At 36.5% G+C, this 17,462-nt stretch overlaps 2 protein-coding genes across 2 annotated transcripts; both read left to right on the top strand.

The window, feature by feature from the left end:
- Positions 1-733: 733 nt before the first annotated feature.
- On the top strand, positions 734-6,555 carry LOC108681411. The gene is made up of 4 exons (XM_018170434.2): positions 734-830; positions 2,249-2,740; positions 3,224-3,285; positions 4,167-6,555. Exons 2-4 carry the CDS (start codon positions 2,282-2,284, stop codon positions 4,840-4,842), a joined length of 1,197 nt encoding a protein of 398 aa, XP_018025923.1. The 5' UTR covers positions 734-830; positions 2,249-2,281; the 3' UTR covers positions 4,843-6,555.
- Positions 6,556-7,251: 696 nt separating this feature from the next.
- Positions 7,252-16,807, top strand: LOC108681408 (proline-rich protein LAS17). Its single transcript, XM_047879762.1, has 9 exons — positions 7,252-7,623; positions 11,004-11,123; positions 12,125-12,232; positions 12,528-12,624; positions 12,996-13,074; positions 13,731-13,921; positions 14,786-15,621; positions 15,739-15,822; positions 16,108-16,807. The coding sequence occupies exons 1-9, from the start codon at positions 7,543-7,545 to the stop codon at positions 16,264-16,266; spliced, it is 1,755 nt and encodes a 584-aa protein (XP_047735718.1). The 5' UTR covers positions 7,252-7,542; the 3' UTR covers positions 16,267-16,807.
- The last annotated feature ends 655 nt before the right edge of the window (positions 16,808-17,462 follow it).

The following is a 17,462-nucleotide window of genomic DNA, read 5'->3' as shown; positions in this document are numbered from 1 at the left end:
CTGTGCTCCTCATGAGCGGAGGTAGCAAAGATCATCGTGGCTTTCCGCTCTCTTCAGCGCGCGGGGCAACGAGTTGCCGGCATCGTTCACATATCTAAACAAATCATATATAAAAGGTAAAGAAGAAATATTTTAATTAAAAATTTAACTCGGTCATAAATGAGTAGTTTATGGACGATCAGATTTCCTTGCCCTTCAACAAAGAATCATTTAGAAGGTGAAACATGGGCAAGAAGCCAAGAGGTTAAACGATTCCTCTGTGAAGCTCGATTGTGGAGCGGATTCATTCAATGACAAGGCCGTGTGAATTTTTCAATGGTCGTATAGCTTTACAATTCCATAATTGATGGATATTTTCTGAACTGATACGCTTTACGGGAGCGCTCTGTGTTTTTTATGAAAACATAACAATATTGGAATTCAAGTGCCGTGTTAATTAAACTGCATATTAGTCACCTGACTAGGATAATTGTTAACCGGTAATTAGCACAACGTTGGTTTACCATATACTTTAGAAACGGTGATATGAAACATTTACGCAGGCATGTTGTTTAGAGGTCGAGAATTAGATCAACACCGGAAGACACTCGCTGAATACTCGCTATTTCCTGACTTCATTGTCCTCTCCTGCAAACGGATATTGTTTATTTACTTTTTAACTGATTAATGATTTTATTCGAATTCGTGAAAATTAAGGTACAACTTCCCTTAAAGATGCTCTCCAGACTGTAAACAAGCCGGCTTGAACGGAAAGCCTGACATGCCTGATGATAGCAGCCTGACATGAGTTTGGCTGCCGAAAGCACCTGCGACACCCGTACATAGATGAGGTGCGTCTTTTGTCACTGTCATCTGTCAAGATACGGCCAAGTTCATTCATGAGTAGCGTTGTCACACAAAAAAAAAAAAAAACACGAGAAATGTCATTGTGTGAAGAATTCTTATATATTGTAAATAAAACTCTTATGATATAAAAAATACCCAAATCAGGAATAGAAAAGTATTAACTCTTTGCAAGATGGACGTTTCTAAGATAGCAGGATCAAACATTTTGGCATAGTTAATTTTCAATAAAATAATAAATTCTCCTGAACAATGAGTGGGTTATGATGGTTTTACATGCAAGCAAGGAAATTTTTAGCTCAATATTATCCAAGATTATGAGCTCGTAGTCGTTAATTAAAACTTTTAATGTGCCATTTATTGCTTGAAAGATCTTGGTTAAACAGCTCGGCTTCCACAAAGATAACCTCGATGACATTAGCCGGCCAAATGTATATAAGCAGCTTCAGGCCTCATCTAAGCTGTTGATGTGATCCAAAGGTCGTCTTATCCACATATATTACCTGTTTTGTCCTCGTCTTTATTTTAGTCAGTCCCTCGAGCATCCCTCTCACTCCATCACCACCCGTCACTATTTTTGTCCCACAGTCTATTTTAGTCGGTCTTTTGGCAAGGCCGAGCTCGAGCCGACAACCTCTTTGATAACACGAGACTTGTTACGCCTAAGCGGACAGTTTTTAAGATATGATGATAGGCTTCAATGTGGTGTCTCTTTAAAAGCGCGTAACTCGTTCCGATCAAGCAAATAGTTTCAATATCTTCGAATGTGATGTCTCTTTGAAATCGCGAGACATTTTACGTCTTAGTAGACAGTTTCAAGAGGAAATTTCAGACTCCCTTGTGTTGTCCCATTGAAATTGTGAGACTGTTGCGCCTTTGCTGATAGTTTCCATGATGCGATATTTGTGTTCCTTCTGTCGACAATTTATTTTGCCACTATCTAGGCATCAAATGATGTATAATTATTCGAAAATAATGAATGAATACCTCAAAGTTTCTTTCTGCTCTCGCGATACTTGTAAAGCTGTCAAGGATGGCTCATAATTCATGATATGGAACTCACACGTTCAATCGTTCATGTCAATCTGTTTTCCACTCTTTAATGGAGTTAGAATTTCTTTCAACACTCTCAAAATTTATTTTAATCAACTTACTTATAGTTCGAGAACTAGTAGTATTTAGCGCACATTGATTCAGCAGTGAAATTGTAATTGTATTACAACACTTAAATAGAATTAAATTATATATAGAGAATTTTCACTCTAAATGTAGAAAATTAATAAACGTTCATAATTATTGTAATATTCAACATTCTGCGTTTTTAAGTTATGTTTTTGTATTGTTTGTTAAAATATTTGTAATATTAACTATTCTCAATGAATTCTTCATTTTGTTTATTTTTCAGAAATTGAATACTAATTTAGGTAACTTGCACTGAATGCAAGTGGGCGACTATCCCGTATATCAATACCAGCAAGTGATCGAAATTCTAAAGTTGAAAATGTCTTTCCGCGACAAGCAATCCCGGAATCTGTGCTACGCCTCCCGAGACCGTTACTGGGAGTGTCTCGACGCCGTTCCTTTGACGAGGGACTCGAGTAGTGACGGAAATTATTTAAATGGCGGCACACAATGGCGGCGCAATGGAACGTGTTCAAATGACAGCGGCAACGAGATTTCTTCTAATGGAATTAGCAACGGACAGCATCGGAGTTTAGAAGGTGGTCAGACGTGCTCGAAGACCATGCAGAGTGACGCAAGCAAGGATGTGACACGCCCTGCGTCGCACCAAGCCAAGTATGGCGCTCGTCTGCAAGCCAACACGTCGCATGATGGAGCCTTGAAGCCGTGCATGGAACTGCGGCGACTGTGCCAGGCCTCCTGCCCTGAGCATTGGGTCAGTCCCACGAATGAATTTAAATTGATTTATTGCTGAAAATCTCAAGTAAACCACCTCTTGTTATGAAAAATAAGTGAAATTTATCTAGGTGATCTTAAACTATTTTAGAATACTTTCTAAAAGTTTTCTTTGTATATTAAATAAGTCTACGGTTTTGCTAACCAAGATTTAACTAACTCATTTTTTCAACAATTTTCCAGTTATTTCAAAAAGTCACGTCATAACGCAAAGAAAAAAGAGTGTTTTTGCACGCATTTTGCAATGAATTTTATTAATTGTTCTATTTTTCAGTATAGGTAAATTTTGTTGGCCACTCTGAATTAGTATTCTGTATAACGCCTCTGCGGCGGTGACAGAAAATTTGAATTAGTTGACGTATATCAGTGTTGAAAATACAATGAGATTTTGCTTGCTGAAGTGCTATTGGCTCTACTTTATTATCATAAACAATTAAACATAACATACTCCTGGTGCCTGCAGGTTAAGCACTTCGATAGGAAGCGGCAGTATCTGCTCTTCAGGGAGAAAGTCGCAGCCGTTGGGTCAGTATCAATTTTTCATAAGTTTTTCTTCAAATTTCTTCTTACTGTATTGTTTTATACTTTTATGAAACTTGATATTATTATCTGGCATTTGGAGAAGAAATCACGATCTTAGCGGAGTAATAACAAAATTATTGTAATTATTTCTCAACGAATAGTAATATGAAGTACACACTGCTCCTAAATAAATAATATACCTATAAACTATGCTTAGAAGAAGTGCTTTGTTTTTCCCATAACTGATTGGTAAAAGTAAGCTGAATCCTGTGCAATTGCCTTTTCACTCCAAACTCATAGCATATGACTTGCAGCAATGTTCCTGTTTTATTTGATAATGATAAGCAGTTTATTTCAATCATGCGAAAATATTTTGTAATATGATCACAAAAATCTATCTTATGTGCCTTTATTTCTATTTTCTGAAACATTAGAATATAATCAAGGAAATAAGCTCGCTCGCGTTTAAATAAACGTTCAAGATTAGACCCATGAAATTATTTGTACTGAACGGTGCGGAGACAAAAGACAACCAGAATTAGACCATCTCAGACATAATCTCCTGAAATAATAACAAAAGGAAATTATTATTTAATGTATCTTGAATGACAATTCAAAAACATTCATTTGATTATTTGAACCCTTCATAAAATACTGTTGTCTTTGTCGTCACCCTCATATAAGACACGCTTGGTTTTCGTTTAGTGAATAGCAAGCTTCATTCATTCATTCATTAGGTTCGTTGGCTCGGCCTGAATCAGAAATTATTGTTCTATTCTTGACGGATACCTCGTTTAAAAGGGTAATTAATATTTGTAATAATATCAGTTTATTTATGCACCTGAAGTGTGGAATATCAAAAATATATATCGTCCATTTTCCAGTATGATGGACTCAGCAGGCGACTCGTCGAGAAACCGAGCGCAGATCGCAGATCAGCCATCATCGACTGGCAGGCAGGATGAGGCGAGAACCCCACAAACTGCTCGGTTAAGAAGCAGAACAAGAGAAACAACAGCCGATGTAAAAAACAGATATTCTCTCGGGTCCTGTTTGCCTGATATTAACATCATACCAGCCCTACCAGAACTGTCAAGCTCAAGCATTAATGGGAATTTAACAGGTGCATTAGAATCTCACGTCAGTGGTGACAGTGACTCTAAGTCTAGACTCCAAGTGCCTGGTGATCAACCATTCAACCTATTCGACAACTTGAGCCTAAGTTCTTTGATTTGTGGTAGACTATCACGTACTGTGAGTGACTCGTCGCTGTCTAATTTGGTAGGGAACTCCTCCTCTACCGATCGTCTCCGCATTTCACGTTCTAGCAACGAAATAAGCAGTTACCCACTTGAGCGAAGGTATCTTTCCGAAAAGATTTCTTTGGATTTTCAAAAGCCTTTCGCATCTTCTAGTTCACTTTCTACAAGCATTTCAGGGTGCTCGTCTTTAGCTCCTCCTACGGCTCCTACTGATCTTTCGCCACCTACTTTTCCTACACGGCAACGAAGGGTCTACAGTCAGGCTGTGCTTCGACAGAGGCTAGTGCCCACCAATTGATTTCTCAATCTAGGTTGCCATCACTTTCTGTTGAGCATATTTTGATAATGGAGATACGTATTTGCGCTGTAAAATATGCATAATTGTCTATTTTTTGTCTGTAAGTATCTTTATGACTCCCTACCAGAGCTGCAAGAGCTGAAAGGCATTTATATGCGAAGTGATTTCTACGTAATCGTGGCCATGAGTCAAAACTGTTTAAAATACGAACTCTTTTTGATGTATTTTAAGCTTGCGTTACGTCATATGTAAATAAAATGAATATTTTCGCCTATCTGTGCCGGAGATACTTTAGTCTTGCAGCGGCTAATCAAATGTAAACATTAAATTTCTACATTTATCAAAGGTTCTCGATGTAAGCTCATAACAGATGTTTTGCCCTTTACGTCAATTTTGAGAACGAACAATGGTTGACAATGTTTCTCTTTACAAATTAACATTCGCACATTGTGTCTATGAACAGAAGGTCTAGTTATACCTGAACAGAAATCCCATGTGAAGAGTCCATTACGATTGTCCAAAAACAAAGAAACTCTCAGAGATCATTCCGAGTTCTTCACCAATGCAAGTACGATAAATAAAATTATCTGATAACAATTACAAATATTTTATCTTATGAAACAAATATTTATGTAATGCAGAAGCAGGTTAAAAGATTTTCATCTAACTACTAACTCTGACTAACTACTAAGTGTGCCGTCAAAAACCATTGAGAATCGTGGCAGGTAATCCAGGGCATATCAGGAGCCATGCAATGACGGGTAATGAGCGGTCGTTGACTCGGCAATCTATTTTAACTGGATTTAGGATTGCATATAATGCACATTAAACTAATCACTAGATTGATATTGAGAACAAAAAAAAAACTATTTATCACAAATGATAATAATACTTCTTAGACTTCTTTGCTAAATCCTATCCTCGAGACTTGCAATGCCAAATCTACAAATGATGATCGATCGATCGAGTGATGCAATCCAATGTTATGGCTGTCCGTGATCCTGACGCAGGGAAGTTGACGGTGTCTCAAGGCCAGTATGAGGGAAATATGACGAGCCTTGTCTACGTGACTGAACGCGCCGTTCGCCTACGCAGGAAAGAGGCTAAATAATAAGACACGGATTCCCTACGTAACAGGACAAGAACCTACGTAACAAGAGAAAACTTTCATACAGAAAAGTAAAAGATCCTACATAACACGACACGGCGTTCCCGCCTAACAGGACAGTAGCCTACAAAATAAAACAAAAGCCTGTGCATAAAACGAGACGTTGCAATGAAAACTCAAATCCTCAGAATTTTAAGCAAAAAATTCATCGTTTATATTCAATGCAAGAATTTAGTTCTAGTTCGCTTTTATATATAACTGCTTAAGATGTGTAGTCGAAGTATTCTTATACACATGAATGTTTAAAATTAGTTCCTGTACTGTATCTGCCTGATAATAAACTATCTGCTATTTTACCGGACTACTGAAGAGCTCACTAATAATTACCACACTCACTATTAATTGGCGTTTCCTGTTCTTTTATTTCACCATTAGATGGAGGCCAAATATATCGAATTTATCTCAGCTATGGTGTCTATCTTCAGTGTCTTTCAGGTTGACACCCATGCTAAGCCCCCACTTTTTCGGTATAGCGGCGCTAAGCCACCTAAGAACCATAATCATGTTCAAGTTTATAATTATTTATTTTATGATTAGTATTTATTATGATTATTTATTTAAATTTATGATCAGACTGTATTATATTAAATTTGTCTAAATTTTTGTTCATTAATTATAAAGATTTTTAATAATGAATACCAAGTCACTAAGGGGGGGCGGAAGCATTTTTAGGACTGATGACGCCATAGTATTAATGACGCCATATGATCGACCACCTACGCATCTCTATGCTTTGCAAAGGATACGTTCTGCCGAGGAAATCATCGGAAAAATGTGTCCTCGAATACGACACCAAGCTTTCAATGATGTAACTTACCTCCTACGGTCAGCTAATTACTTCACAATTACTTTACAACGAATCTAGAAAATTTGCTGAATTATTCAGCTAACTTATTATTTACATGGTGTCATATTAAATACCGGCATTTAACTTTGAACATTGATATTCTATCATAAATTGTCATGCTGGCTTGCCAGTCGTGCCAGTATCCGTGGATATTGTCAATAAAATCTAAGTGTGCCAAAAGTGTGTCAATGCATCCCCGCGAGTCACAATTTTAAAGATGCTGCTGATATTATTTTTCCTTAGTTTTCAGCTCTCGTTTGTTCTTAGGAACGAACTCAGATACGGCGAGCAGAAACCTACAGACGTCTAAGATGGAGGTTTCCGGCCTCATATCGCGTATGCGCAGTCATCTGTGTTACACCATTTTAGTGTGTGACCAGTAGCGCCTCAGACGTTCTTGCAACCTAGTCAACTGTATGCTTAAGGAGGCCCCAGCTCATTGTCTTGTTGCCCTTCGACAAGGACGGTCTAACATTCTCTCCGTAGATATTTTTAATCAGTAACACGAAATAAGAAGATACGCCAGGGAAAGAAAGAAGAAACTCCCTCGGTTAGTTGAGTAACAGCGAGACAAATCTGAAGGTTTTTGTAACCTGCATTTCAACCAAATCGAATAATAAATAATTTAGCAGTATAAAATATTGGCGTTTGATAAATAACGTGTACATACCCTGCAACAGGAAAGATGATGGATGAAATTTTACCGCTTAAAATGAAAGGAGACGACCGGAGCGTGCTGGAACGTGAGACCGGGCCATCTTCTAAGGTAAGGTGGTAATCACGTTCTTCTTCTTTTAAGTATATTGTTGTGCTAGTCTTTTTGAAATAAAAAGCAGATCTTATGCGAATTTTCTTGCTATACATTTGTGCAAAACTTGGTTCCTAATGGTTTAGGATGATTTTGCAACTGGTATTTAGATCGTTTAAACAATCTGGATTGACTGATCTACATGCTATGTTAACACAGATTGTCGAAAAATAGAACGGATTTCAAATTGCCAACCTGACGCTCATTTGATTTGCAGCACCCGTGACCAAAAATTTTATATTCCATTATTCAATGAAATATTTAATAAGATCACTTTAATGCGTGGATCGCAAGTTAACAAGGAATTTAAAAACAAAAAATACTACACAAAAATTCACCATATCATTATAAAAAAAAACGTTTCGGAGTCCATCTCTATCGCCAGTTCAACGATCATAGAATGAAAGTATGATAAATTAACTATTCAAAATTAACAGGTATTAAAATTGACGAAATGTGCGCCTGTGAATTTCGGATTACTAAGTGATCGTACTAATTTTTCAGGAGTGTCGAACGATGGAGTTGAACTCGGAAGCATTTTCTTTTATTAAGATAATAACTTAATACAGAGTGAATATATGAACGTTTTTTTATAAAGATAATACTTGAATACCGAGAGAATACAGTATATGAATGTTTTCTCTTATAAAGATAATACTTGAATACAGAGAGAATACAGTATATGAATGTTTTCTCTTATAAAGATAATACTTGAATACAGAGAGAATATATGAACGTTTTATTTTATAAAGATAATACTTCAATACAGAGAGAATATATGAACGTTTTCTTTTATAAAGATAATACTTCAATACAGAGTGAATATTTGAACGTTTTCTTTTACAAAGATAATACTTCAATGCAGAGTGAATATATGAACGTTTTCTTTTATAAAGATAATGCTTCAATACAGAGTGAATATTTGAACGTTTTCTTTTACAAAGATAATACTTCAATGCAGAGTGAATATATGAACGTTTTCTTTTATAAAGATAATGCTTGAATACAGAGAGAACATATGAACGTTTTATGTTGCAAATATAATACTTGAATACAGAGAGCATATATGAACGTTTTCTCTTATAAAGATAATAATTGAATACAGAGTGAATATATGAACGTTTTCTGTTATAAAGATAGTAATCGCTATGCCGTCTTTCTCCTACGTCACCATGAAAATTTCTGTCGCCATGAATTTTGCGAACGAATCAATTTTGTACAATCATATTTACAATGATCAAGTATAACAATAAAATATGAGGATATTATTAGATGCAGAATGTTCATGTCTTTAATTATCATTCAACACATTTAGCGCACCCAACAAATAAAAACAAATTCAACCATGGAACACATCCATGCACCTTAAATTGTAAGCCTAATTTCTTATAGGCGTAAGCATTGTTTCAGTGCTGCTCCAAAACTGCCCAGAAACTGACACGTGTGATCTGCAGTTGCCTATATATTTATACTGCTGGGCAATTTTTGCTACATAAAGGCCCCTTCCAGTGCAGATTTTATAAAAAATATAACTCAGTTTTCACTGCAGTGAATGACAGAGAGCTTATTTTCTCGTCGACGAAAACGTGAAGTCACGGACGGACAGTCAGGCGGACATGACGAACACAATAGGGCATTTTTTCCATAAATGAGCAAATGCGCTAAAAATGAGATTACGGCCTTCCATTGGCAAAACTGCTCTGTAGTATCAATTGGCGCATAATGATACTCCTAATTCTACCTGACTTATATTGTCTATAAAGATTCCTGCAGCGAGCTGGCATGTTTAGTTAAACTAAACACGTGTGAATGTGCTGGCAGATCATCACAATTCGGAATAATCTTTAACCAATTTTGAATAATTCATAAACAAAATTTACGCATACCTAAATTCACAATTTCACCTCTTTGCAATATAGCATGAGCTACTCATCTAAAACCAACTCTGCAAATTCTGGCATTAACTTATATTATTAATAATGATTAGCCTAATTTTATTATTATTTTTTGTTGTTGTTGATAGCTTCATTATGTTTCTACAAGTCAACGCTGGCATTGCAAACACATCTCAGTTAATTCCCGTTTCACGATTCTAAAAAAATGCATCAAAACTCACTTTGGTGGCGTCGATCGACTTAATCATCTAAAACTTTTCCTTCAATACTTGGGTCACTGTTTCAAGGTTCTAGACTCGCTAGGCTCGATGGTATGGTGATTATCGCACAGGAAGCGTCTTATCTCGGTCTGAACCAAGCTTTGCTTCTTAGAACCTGCGACTATCAACTTCAAGATCCCAAGTATTTTATTATCACATGGTGGTTAGAGCCTGGTGATCTTAGCAAAGATTTTTTCCTTCTTCTTCTTCTAAGCTTATTCAGCAATTTGTTCTGAGTGATTTCTGAAGTGATTTGCCTGATACCTTAATGGCTTAAGATTTGCTCTCGATAGTGATACTTTGGTTGTGATCGTTATAGTAAAAGGGCTATCGGGGCCCCATATATAGACGGAACATTACCAGTATATAAAAATTATGTAGAAGATTTTACGCTTTCTCGTGAACAGATATATCCACTTGCCGAATCTTAGCAATCATACCATGACTTGCATTAGAGCTTTAGAAGATTGAAATGCGAGACTCGCATGTAAATCTTGCACACTTTATTGAAACAGACTTGGTGATTCATATCAAGTCTTCATTGGATAAGACACTCACTGACCATTATTTTGTTATTAGTCATCTTTCAACCTCTCTATTTCTGTTGTTAGGTGTGAATACAATCTACAGTACAAACGAAATTTTTTTAAACATTCGGGTTATGCAGTCTGCTGACTGTCAGCTGACACTGCGTCCTTGATGCAAAGCTCCATCAGCACGCTCAAACGACACTTGATCTTTTGCTTCGGTTGTAGTGCTGATTGTGTTTGTTCTTCTAATGTAATCAATTGTATTATTTTGACATGCAGCTTAGTTTTGTGATTTTGTGTCTAATACTCAGTTTATGTTGTGAATCAAGATACTATATCAATGACGTCCGTAAACAATGATGGTATTGTCATGATTGGTAACGTTTATTTGTCAATTTTTTGCCTGCCCCTTAAGATGCACTACCAATTTAAATATTTTACATCCAATTTATATGGCATTATTTACGACAATCTTGTATTTATGTGCATTGATATATGACAATCTTTACACGAATTAACATTCATTTATATAACCAGCTATATTTACTGAAACATTATTAGTATATATTATTGCATATTCCTGGCCCAGATATAATTATTATTCCAGATAATTATTATTCGAGATATTCCATTATTGCATATTCCTGGCCCAGGTGCTGGTGACGGGATGGGCAGACATGGCGCTCAGCCACGCGTCGTACCCCTTCGTGCACAAGTGTCACGGCCTCGCCATCTTCCTCAAGGACAGCCTCCGTCGGGGCTACTATGTCATGGTGGGGGACGAGGGAAACCTCGACTATTTATCTTTATTTAACAATATTTTATATTATATTAATTTATTCTACAATATTTTGTGTTATTTTACATTAGTTACATTAGTTTACTTTATTTTACATTATTTAACGTTATTTTACATTATTTTACTTCATTTTCTCATTTTTTACATTATTTAACATTATTTTAAATTATAAGTGTTCTTGCAAAGAGCCAATTTTCTTCAATATTGGATTGAATTCGTTGTTCCAAGTTCTATATTTTTAATAAAAATTATGAAACATTTTTTTGTTAGTCAGATAAATAGTTTTTTCTTTTATTTCTATTGATAGGTTCCTGAATCACTGGACAATACATTGAAAGAGTTACCAACACTTTACTGCACAAAATTCAAGCTGAATTTTATATCTTAACTTGTTATAATATACACAAATTTTGTAGCCCGGTGAGTATTTTTGTCCTTGTCATGGCTTAAATAAGTTAAAACTTGAATTTCGTGCACTTAACTCAAATGGTGTTTCTGAAGAGCAACTTGGAAAATACCGGACATTTTTCGAACAGAGCAAATATTCTTAACGACATCGTTCTGTGCGAGCAACAATTTTCATTGTTTTATTGAACATGTGCCTTGCTGTGGTTAGACATTCTAGATTATTTACATGTCGATCAAGTTTTCTCTTTCATTTTGGTCAGGTTTTGTCGATGTTAATTAATGTCTTATTAGAGCCGAATTAGATCCAGCCGTGTGACGCCTAGTCGCAATTCTATTTTTTTTTTCATAAATATTTCGCTCAGTAGCATTCCGATTTTCCGAAGATATTATTTGGGAGTTTAAACATCACTTTCTCACTCTTAGTGTAGGCGTTCTTTACAGCTAATCTCTGTAAACGGACACTCGAATTATCACCTCCTGATGTATTACTCCGGATTATTTATTTATAGACTGTTGTTGATACAATTATATTGAAACAAAGGGCTAATTGCAGCGTTTTTTGATCAGATGATCGACTTCCTGCAAGGCAGAAAGGTTGTGGACATTAAAGTGAACCCTGCTCTGTCTTACGAGCGCAACGAACTGCACCCAACGGCCCACACCATCGTCGAACAGGTTGTTATTGCCGAAGAGGTTGTTATTGCTCCAAATAACAACTTCGAAGAGGTTGTTATTTAGAGCAATAATGATGCATTAACATTTCCAGTATATACTGGAAATTTTAATGCATCATTAATGCTCTAATTCAACACATAGCTTATCATAAAATTACACTATAATATTATATAAATATTACTATTTTTCTTGATTTTGTTACGCGATGATTCAATTTGAAACAATGGAAATTAATTTCAAACAAAATTATGAATGGAATTCCTGGCATTCAACTGAGAAGGTATCATAATTACAGGAATCGGAAGACGCTGTCGGGTTCGTCTTCAAAGACTCTCTCAAGGCGAACATGTTCTACGACGCTGTCACCGAGAAGATCAAACATCTCAGGACAAGTAAGTCATTTTACGTTTATAAAAAGAAAATGCGGGAGACATCTTGCTTGATATTTATTCTAGGAGTTTAATTTGTTTTTAAAGTACTCGTATTTCCATGATCTCATATTTGTTGATCGATATCAATAAATTTGACATACATGTTTTTTCGTTGTCTTGCAATATGGGCTAGAAATATTGTTATTTTTCCGCAATAGAATTTTCATTACAAATTACTACTGTTTAACTTTAAAATCCATTCGATATCATTTTACACAATAATATCCAAGAATTTTCTATTTAAATTGTCATCAAATTCATGATATTTTACTGTAAATACCCAGAGATAAACGATAAAACGAATTCATCAGCGTGTGTGTTTATGTCTTCAGAACGCGAAACTAAAATCGGCGCAATGGGAACGCGGCCTGTTGCTGGGAGCGACTTCACCGTGGCACGAACTCCTGCCCCGTAAGTGATGTTATCCTTAGGACTTGATGTTATCCTTAGGACTTGATGTTATCCTTAAGACTTAACATCCTACGATGTTATTCTTAAGACTTAATTAATAAGTCGTCAGCGCGGCACAACCTCCTGCCCCGTAAGTGATGTTATCCTTAGCACATCTGTGAGACTACGTGCGTCCTCAGGCGTTCGAGATGGCGACATGAATTACAGAACACCACACTTACATGCTTGAAAATATGACGTTCAAAACGCATTAGTAAATGCTAAAGATTACATTAAAACACTTGTTCATCAAACGTACGTAATGGCCGCATTGCTCTTAAAAAATTTTATAACGTAGAAGTGCATTTGGACTTTAGGAAGACCACGCAGATGACAAATGTCAAAATGAAACAGATGAATTACCTTATTGCACGAATGCACTCATCGCTTAAATTTTCAATATATTTCAAGTATTTTCTTGTAAATAAGAAGTTTACATTGTGGGAAGTAAATTTATGATATTATATTAACTCCTTGAAAAAATGTTTTAGCGAAGAATACGTTCATGGATGGTTGATCGGTCGATACAGACTAAAATGATTTTTCATTTTTCTTGAACAGTGACTCGAGAGGTGACATCAAGTTACAAATTTGCTGACGCATTATTTGCTCAACAGAACACTTGCTGAAACCCCAGTTAAATCTCCTAAGAAGATAAGGACGAGCAAGAATAAATTAGAAGCTCTACCTGACCTGCCACCACCCAACCCTGCTGAACTGGGTCCTGTCGAAGGGGAGACTGTCCTGTCCAATGGGAATAAGCTCTTTAAGAGACTGCCGAAAAAACCAAAACAGCAGCCGAACGGAAGTAAGTCTAAACAGAAAGCATGTAAAATGTTAACCAATTTTATTAGTATAATTTATTTTTTTAACTTCATGTTGGCATAATATCGATGTAAAGCCTCGATTATAGTAGCTACAGGGTGATTCACGAAAACTTCCCGATTTGAAAGCTCAATAAAAAAATCTCGAAAAGATATCATTAGCTACAACATAAATTTTATTGAAAAAGACATAACCTGAATTATTGTATCACTTAGTTTTCAAGATGATATCGGACAAATGACGGCCCCCATTATCAATGCATTCGGTTACTAGTCAATTTTTGAAGTTCCGTTCAACTCGTTGAAGCATATTGACATGTTGGCGAAGGCTTGGCGTATATTGTTTTTCAGATAAGTTATGGTCCTTAATTGGACAGTCATTGTAAACAATTAATTTAAGATAACCCCCAAAAAAATCACACGGAGCCAAATCGGGGGAACCCTAGTAACAATCGATATTCGACCAAGAACCCGACCTGAAGGACTAATACGAATCCGAGTACGGAATGCTCGTTGAGTAGCGATAATGGAACGGCCATTAGAAAAATACGCATCGACAGCAAACGCACCCTACTCACTTGTCCAATCCATAGTGGCAACTGAATAGGCAAGACACAAAACTTTATGCCCTTGTCTCTCATATGAAATACTTTCCGCTCTCTTCCTATAACATCTGGCTGCTTGGCGCGAAATGCAATACAGGATTTTTCCGTGAATCACCCAGGATAATTTATTAATTCATGCTCGACTGGCCCGATGCTTCACTGAACAGGATCCATTTTTCAGCGACTTTGAATAATATGTTGATAAAAGTTTTTTATGATATAGTAATTTTTCTTCATTTTCAGGGCCCTCAGGTTTACCGCTTAATAAACCTAACATTGACGATGATCCGGAAAAGTTTCGAGACAGTCCTGTTCAACCAAAGCTACCGACTAAACCAACGCTGAAGAATTGCAACATTGGCCAAGGCATTACTCTAGCTCCATCCTCACTACCATTTAATTCAAGAAGCCATTCCCAATCGTCCAGCTCACCTTCATCACCCCCCATTGATGAACTCAACTCGAGGAATCTTCCTCCTAAACCTGCTGTGAACCGCAACAAAAAGCCCAACATTCGTCAGAGTGGCACTCCACCATCAACGGTGGTCTCGCCAACATCTCCTATGGGGTTCGACCCATCTCAAATCCTCGAATTCAAGAAATTTCCCAAGAAATCTTTCACCAATGCATCCCATTCTAGCAATTCGCCCTCCGCATCTCAGGAAATGACAAGCGGAAACACGAGTAATAATGACCTGTTCATGAAGAACGTCCGTATTCGAAGGTCTGCCTCGACCAAAGAGGATACTAACATCACTAAACTCAAGGTTCAACCAACTGCTTATGGGAAAACATCACCAAAGCATCAGAACAACACAATAACAGATGCAAATAACTTGAGAGCCTGTGACTCTCCCCCTCCTCCACCGATTCCGTCTCAAATCGACCATCTGCCATTGAAAAATTTATCCATCCACGCAGACTCGTTTGCAGGCTCAGAGAATGAGAATTTCCCTCCCCCACCACCATTATCCGAGCTTCGGGAAGAATTCAATGCTCAATATCCAATGAATGCATCTCAGCTTAACTGGAACGCTAACAGCAACCCGAATTCCAGTCCCGAGGGACAACCAAAATCGGTAAACACACTCGAGGTTCTCAAATTATGTGAAAATAAAAGTTTTTATTCAAAATTAAGCCCAATAATATCATATCTAAGCTCAAACCTTAACTATGAATTTAATGATCTCCTACAGGCTCCGTTCACCCAATGCAGTGATCCACGAGGAGGGCTGTTGGCCGCCCTGCAAAGTAACAACCCAACAGGCCGCTTGAGGAAGGTTGGTCCACATCTTATAATCAAGATTGTAATTATTTCTGGGATTTTTCTTCACCTGATCGTACGCTCAACTCAAAATAGCACTATTTATTCTTTCAATACAAATTAACGCGCTTTATCCACAAGTAGTTTAAATCATAAGATATTCGAAGTCTTTGGTCAACAAATTAAACACTTCGAACACTGTCATACTTAAATTGCATTTAAACTCAAGTAGCGCTGAGGTAACTATTAACGTAAATAAAAATATTTGATGTGACTTGAATTTGCCGCAACCCTTTTTCAGGTGTCTGCTCCAGTTCAGAGTGAACTCCAGAAAGAGTCTTTGCGAACCAATAATATGATGGACATATTGAAGCAAAGCCTCGACGCACGCCGAGGAGCTATCGATAACATATACAAAACAACTCCCGAAGATGACTCAGAGGACGATTGGAGTGGATAAATCTCGTTCGCTAGATGGTTCAATCTGTTTAAATTAAGAGTTATTGGAGTATCAAGTTTCTAGATTACGTTTGAAACAATTTATCTCTAACCAGTACAATGTGGTAGAAACACTCATTGCATACGAACTAAAATTAATGGGCGTGACGCTTATTAGTGAGGAGCAAAAATGAGAAAATTGCAAATTTTTCAACACGGATGAGTTTGCTAAAGATTTACCACATTGTCAATAGCGTGTGTAATCTCATTAATTGCGGCAAAAGGAAAATTTGATGTGTGGTGAACTTCAGTTGAATCAGTACATAATGGAGTCAATCCATGATTAAATTATGATCATAATCAATACATAGAATGGCATGTTTACTATTCTGTAATTTGAATTAGAATGTAAAGAGTAACAACTTAATTTTTTGTTATTTGCTAGCAAGCTGCTCTGCTGGTACATCGGTTATTTAATTCAAATTTGAAATCACAAACCCTGTGCAGGTCAGGAAACAGAAAAAAAGGAAGCAACAAAATAAAGAAAAATTTATAATATTAGGTTATGTTAAAAAATTAACTTTGGTTCATTAACCTGTTATAAATTTATTTGAGTAACTACTTTCAACGTACATGAACAATTATACATTGATACTATCGGTGTTTAAGCATAATTTCACGATCCGAATTTTTTATTACTTAGTTTATGATTGTAGAGTTTAGGGGAATTAAATTCATGCAGAAGTAAATAAGATGGACAAATTACGTGAAAAATCATATTAATATGGAATATTTATTTAAGGTTAAAAATTATTAGGAGAATTCTCAAGTTATATGTCTTGGGGATTCGGAATTTAGGAATTTGGAATTAGAGAGATTCGGAATTTGGGATTGGGAAAGGCGGATTTCGGAATATAGGGTTTTGGAATGGAGGGATTCGGAATTTATAGGGATTTGGAATGGCGGGAACAGAATTGAACGGATTTTGAATAATGTGATTCGGAAAGGTGGGATCTGGAGTGGCGGTATTCGGAATAAAGTGATTACCAAGTATCAGGTATAATCAGTTCCGAGCAACGCCGGGCTAGGTTTATAGTTGTGCTGAGAAGCATTTCATGTTGTATTTCGTTTTTTATTTTATTTCATTATTAATGCAAATAAACTCACGATCCTGGTGACGCCCCAACTGCCCTTTTTTGGCTGACCTTCCTTTGATTA

This window comes from Hyalella azteca, unplaced genomic scaffold (genome assembly GCF_000764305.2).
Source record: "Hyalella azteca isolate HAZT.00-mixed unplaced genomic scaffold, Hazt_2.0.2 contig3778, whole genome shotgun sequence".
Lineage (NCBI taxonomy): Eukaryota > Metazoa > Arthropoda > Malacostraca > Amphipoda > Hyalellidae > Hyalella > Hyalella azteca.
This window is presented reverse-complemented; position numbering and strand designations above follow the sequence as displayed.

Bases quoted from the DNA above. Each gene is read 5' to 3' on its own strand.
- LOC108681411 (XM_018170434.2), top strand. From the start codon at position 2,282: ATGCAAGTGGGCGACTATCCCGTATATCAATACCAGCAAGTGATCGAA. The intron at 2,741-3,223 runs GTCAGTCCCACG...TGGTGCCTGCAG, and splicing joins CCTCCTGCCCTGAGCATTGG to GTTAAGCACTTCGATAGGAA. The intron at 3,286-4,166 runs GTCAGTATCAAT...TCCATTTTCCAG, and splicing joins GAGAAAGTCGCAGCCGTTGG to TATGATGGACTCAGCAGGCG.
- LOC108681408 (XM_047879762.1), top strand. From the start codon at position 7,543: ATGATGGATGAAATTTTACCGCTTAAAATGAAAGGAGACGACCGGAGC. The intron at 7,624-11,003 runs GTAAGGTGGTAA...TTCCTGGCCCAG, and splicing joins AGACCGGGCCATCTTCTAAG to GTGCTGGTGACGGGATGGGC. The intron at 15,622-15,738 runs GTAAACACACTC...GATCTCCTACAG, and splicing joins CCGAGGGACAACCAAAATCG to GCTCCGTTCACCCAATGCAG.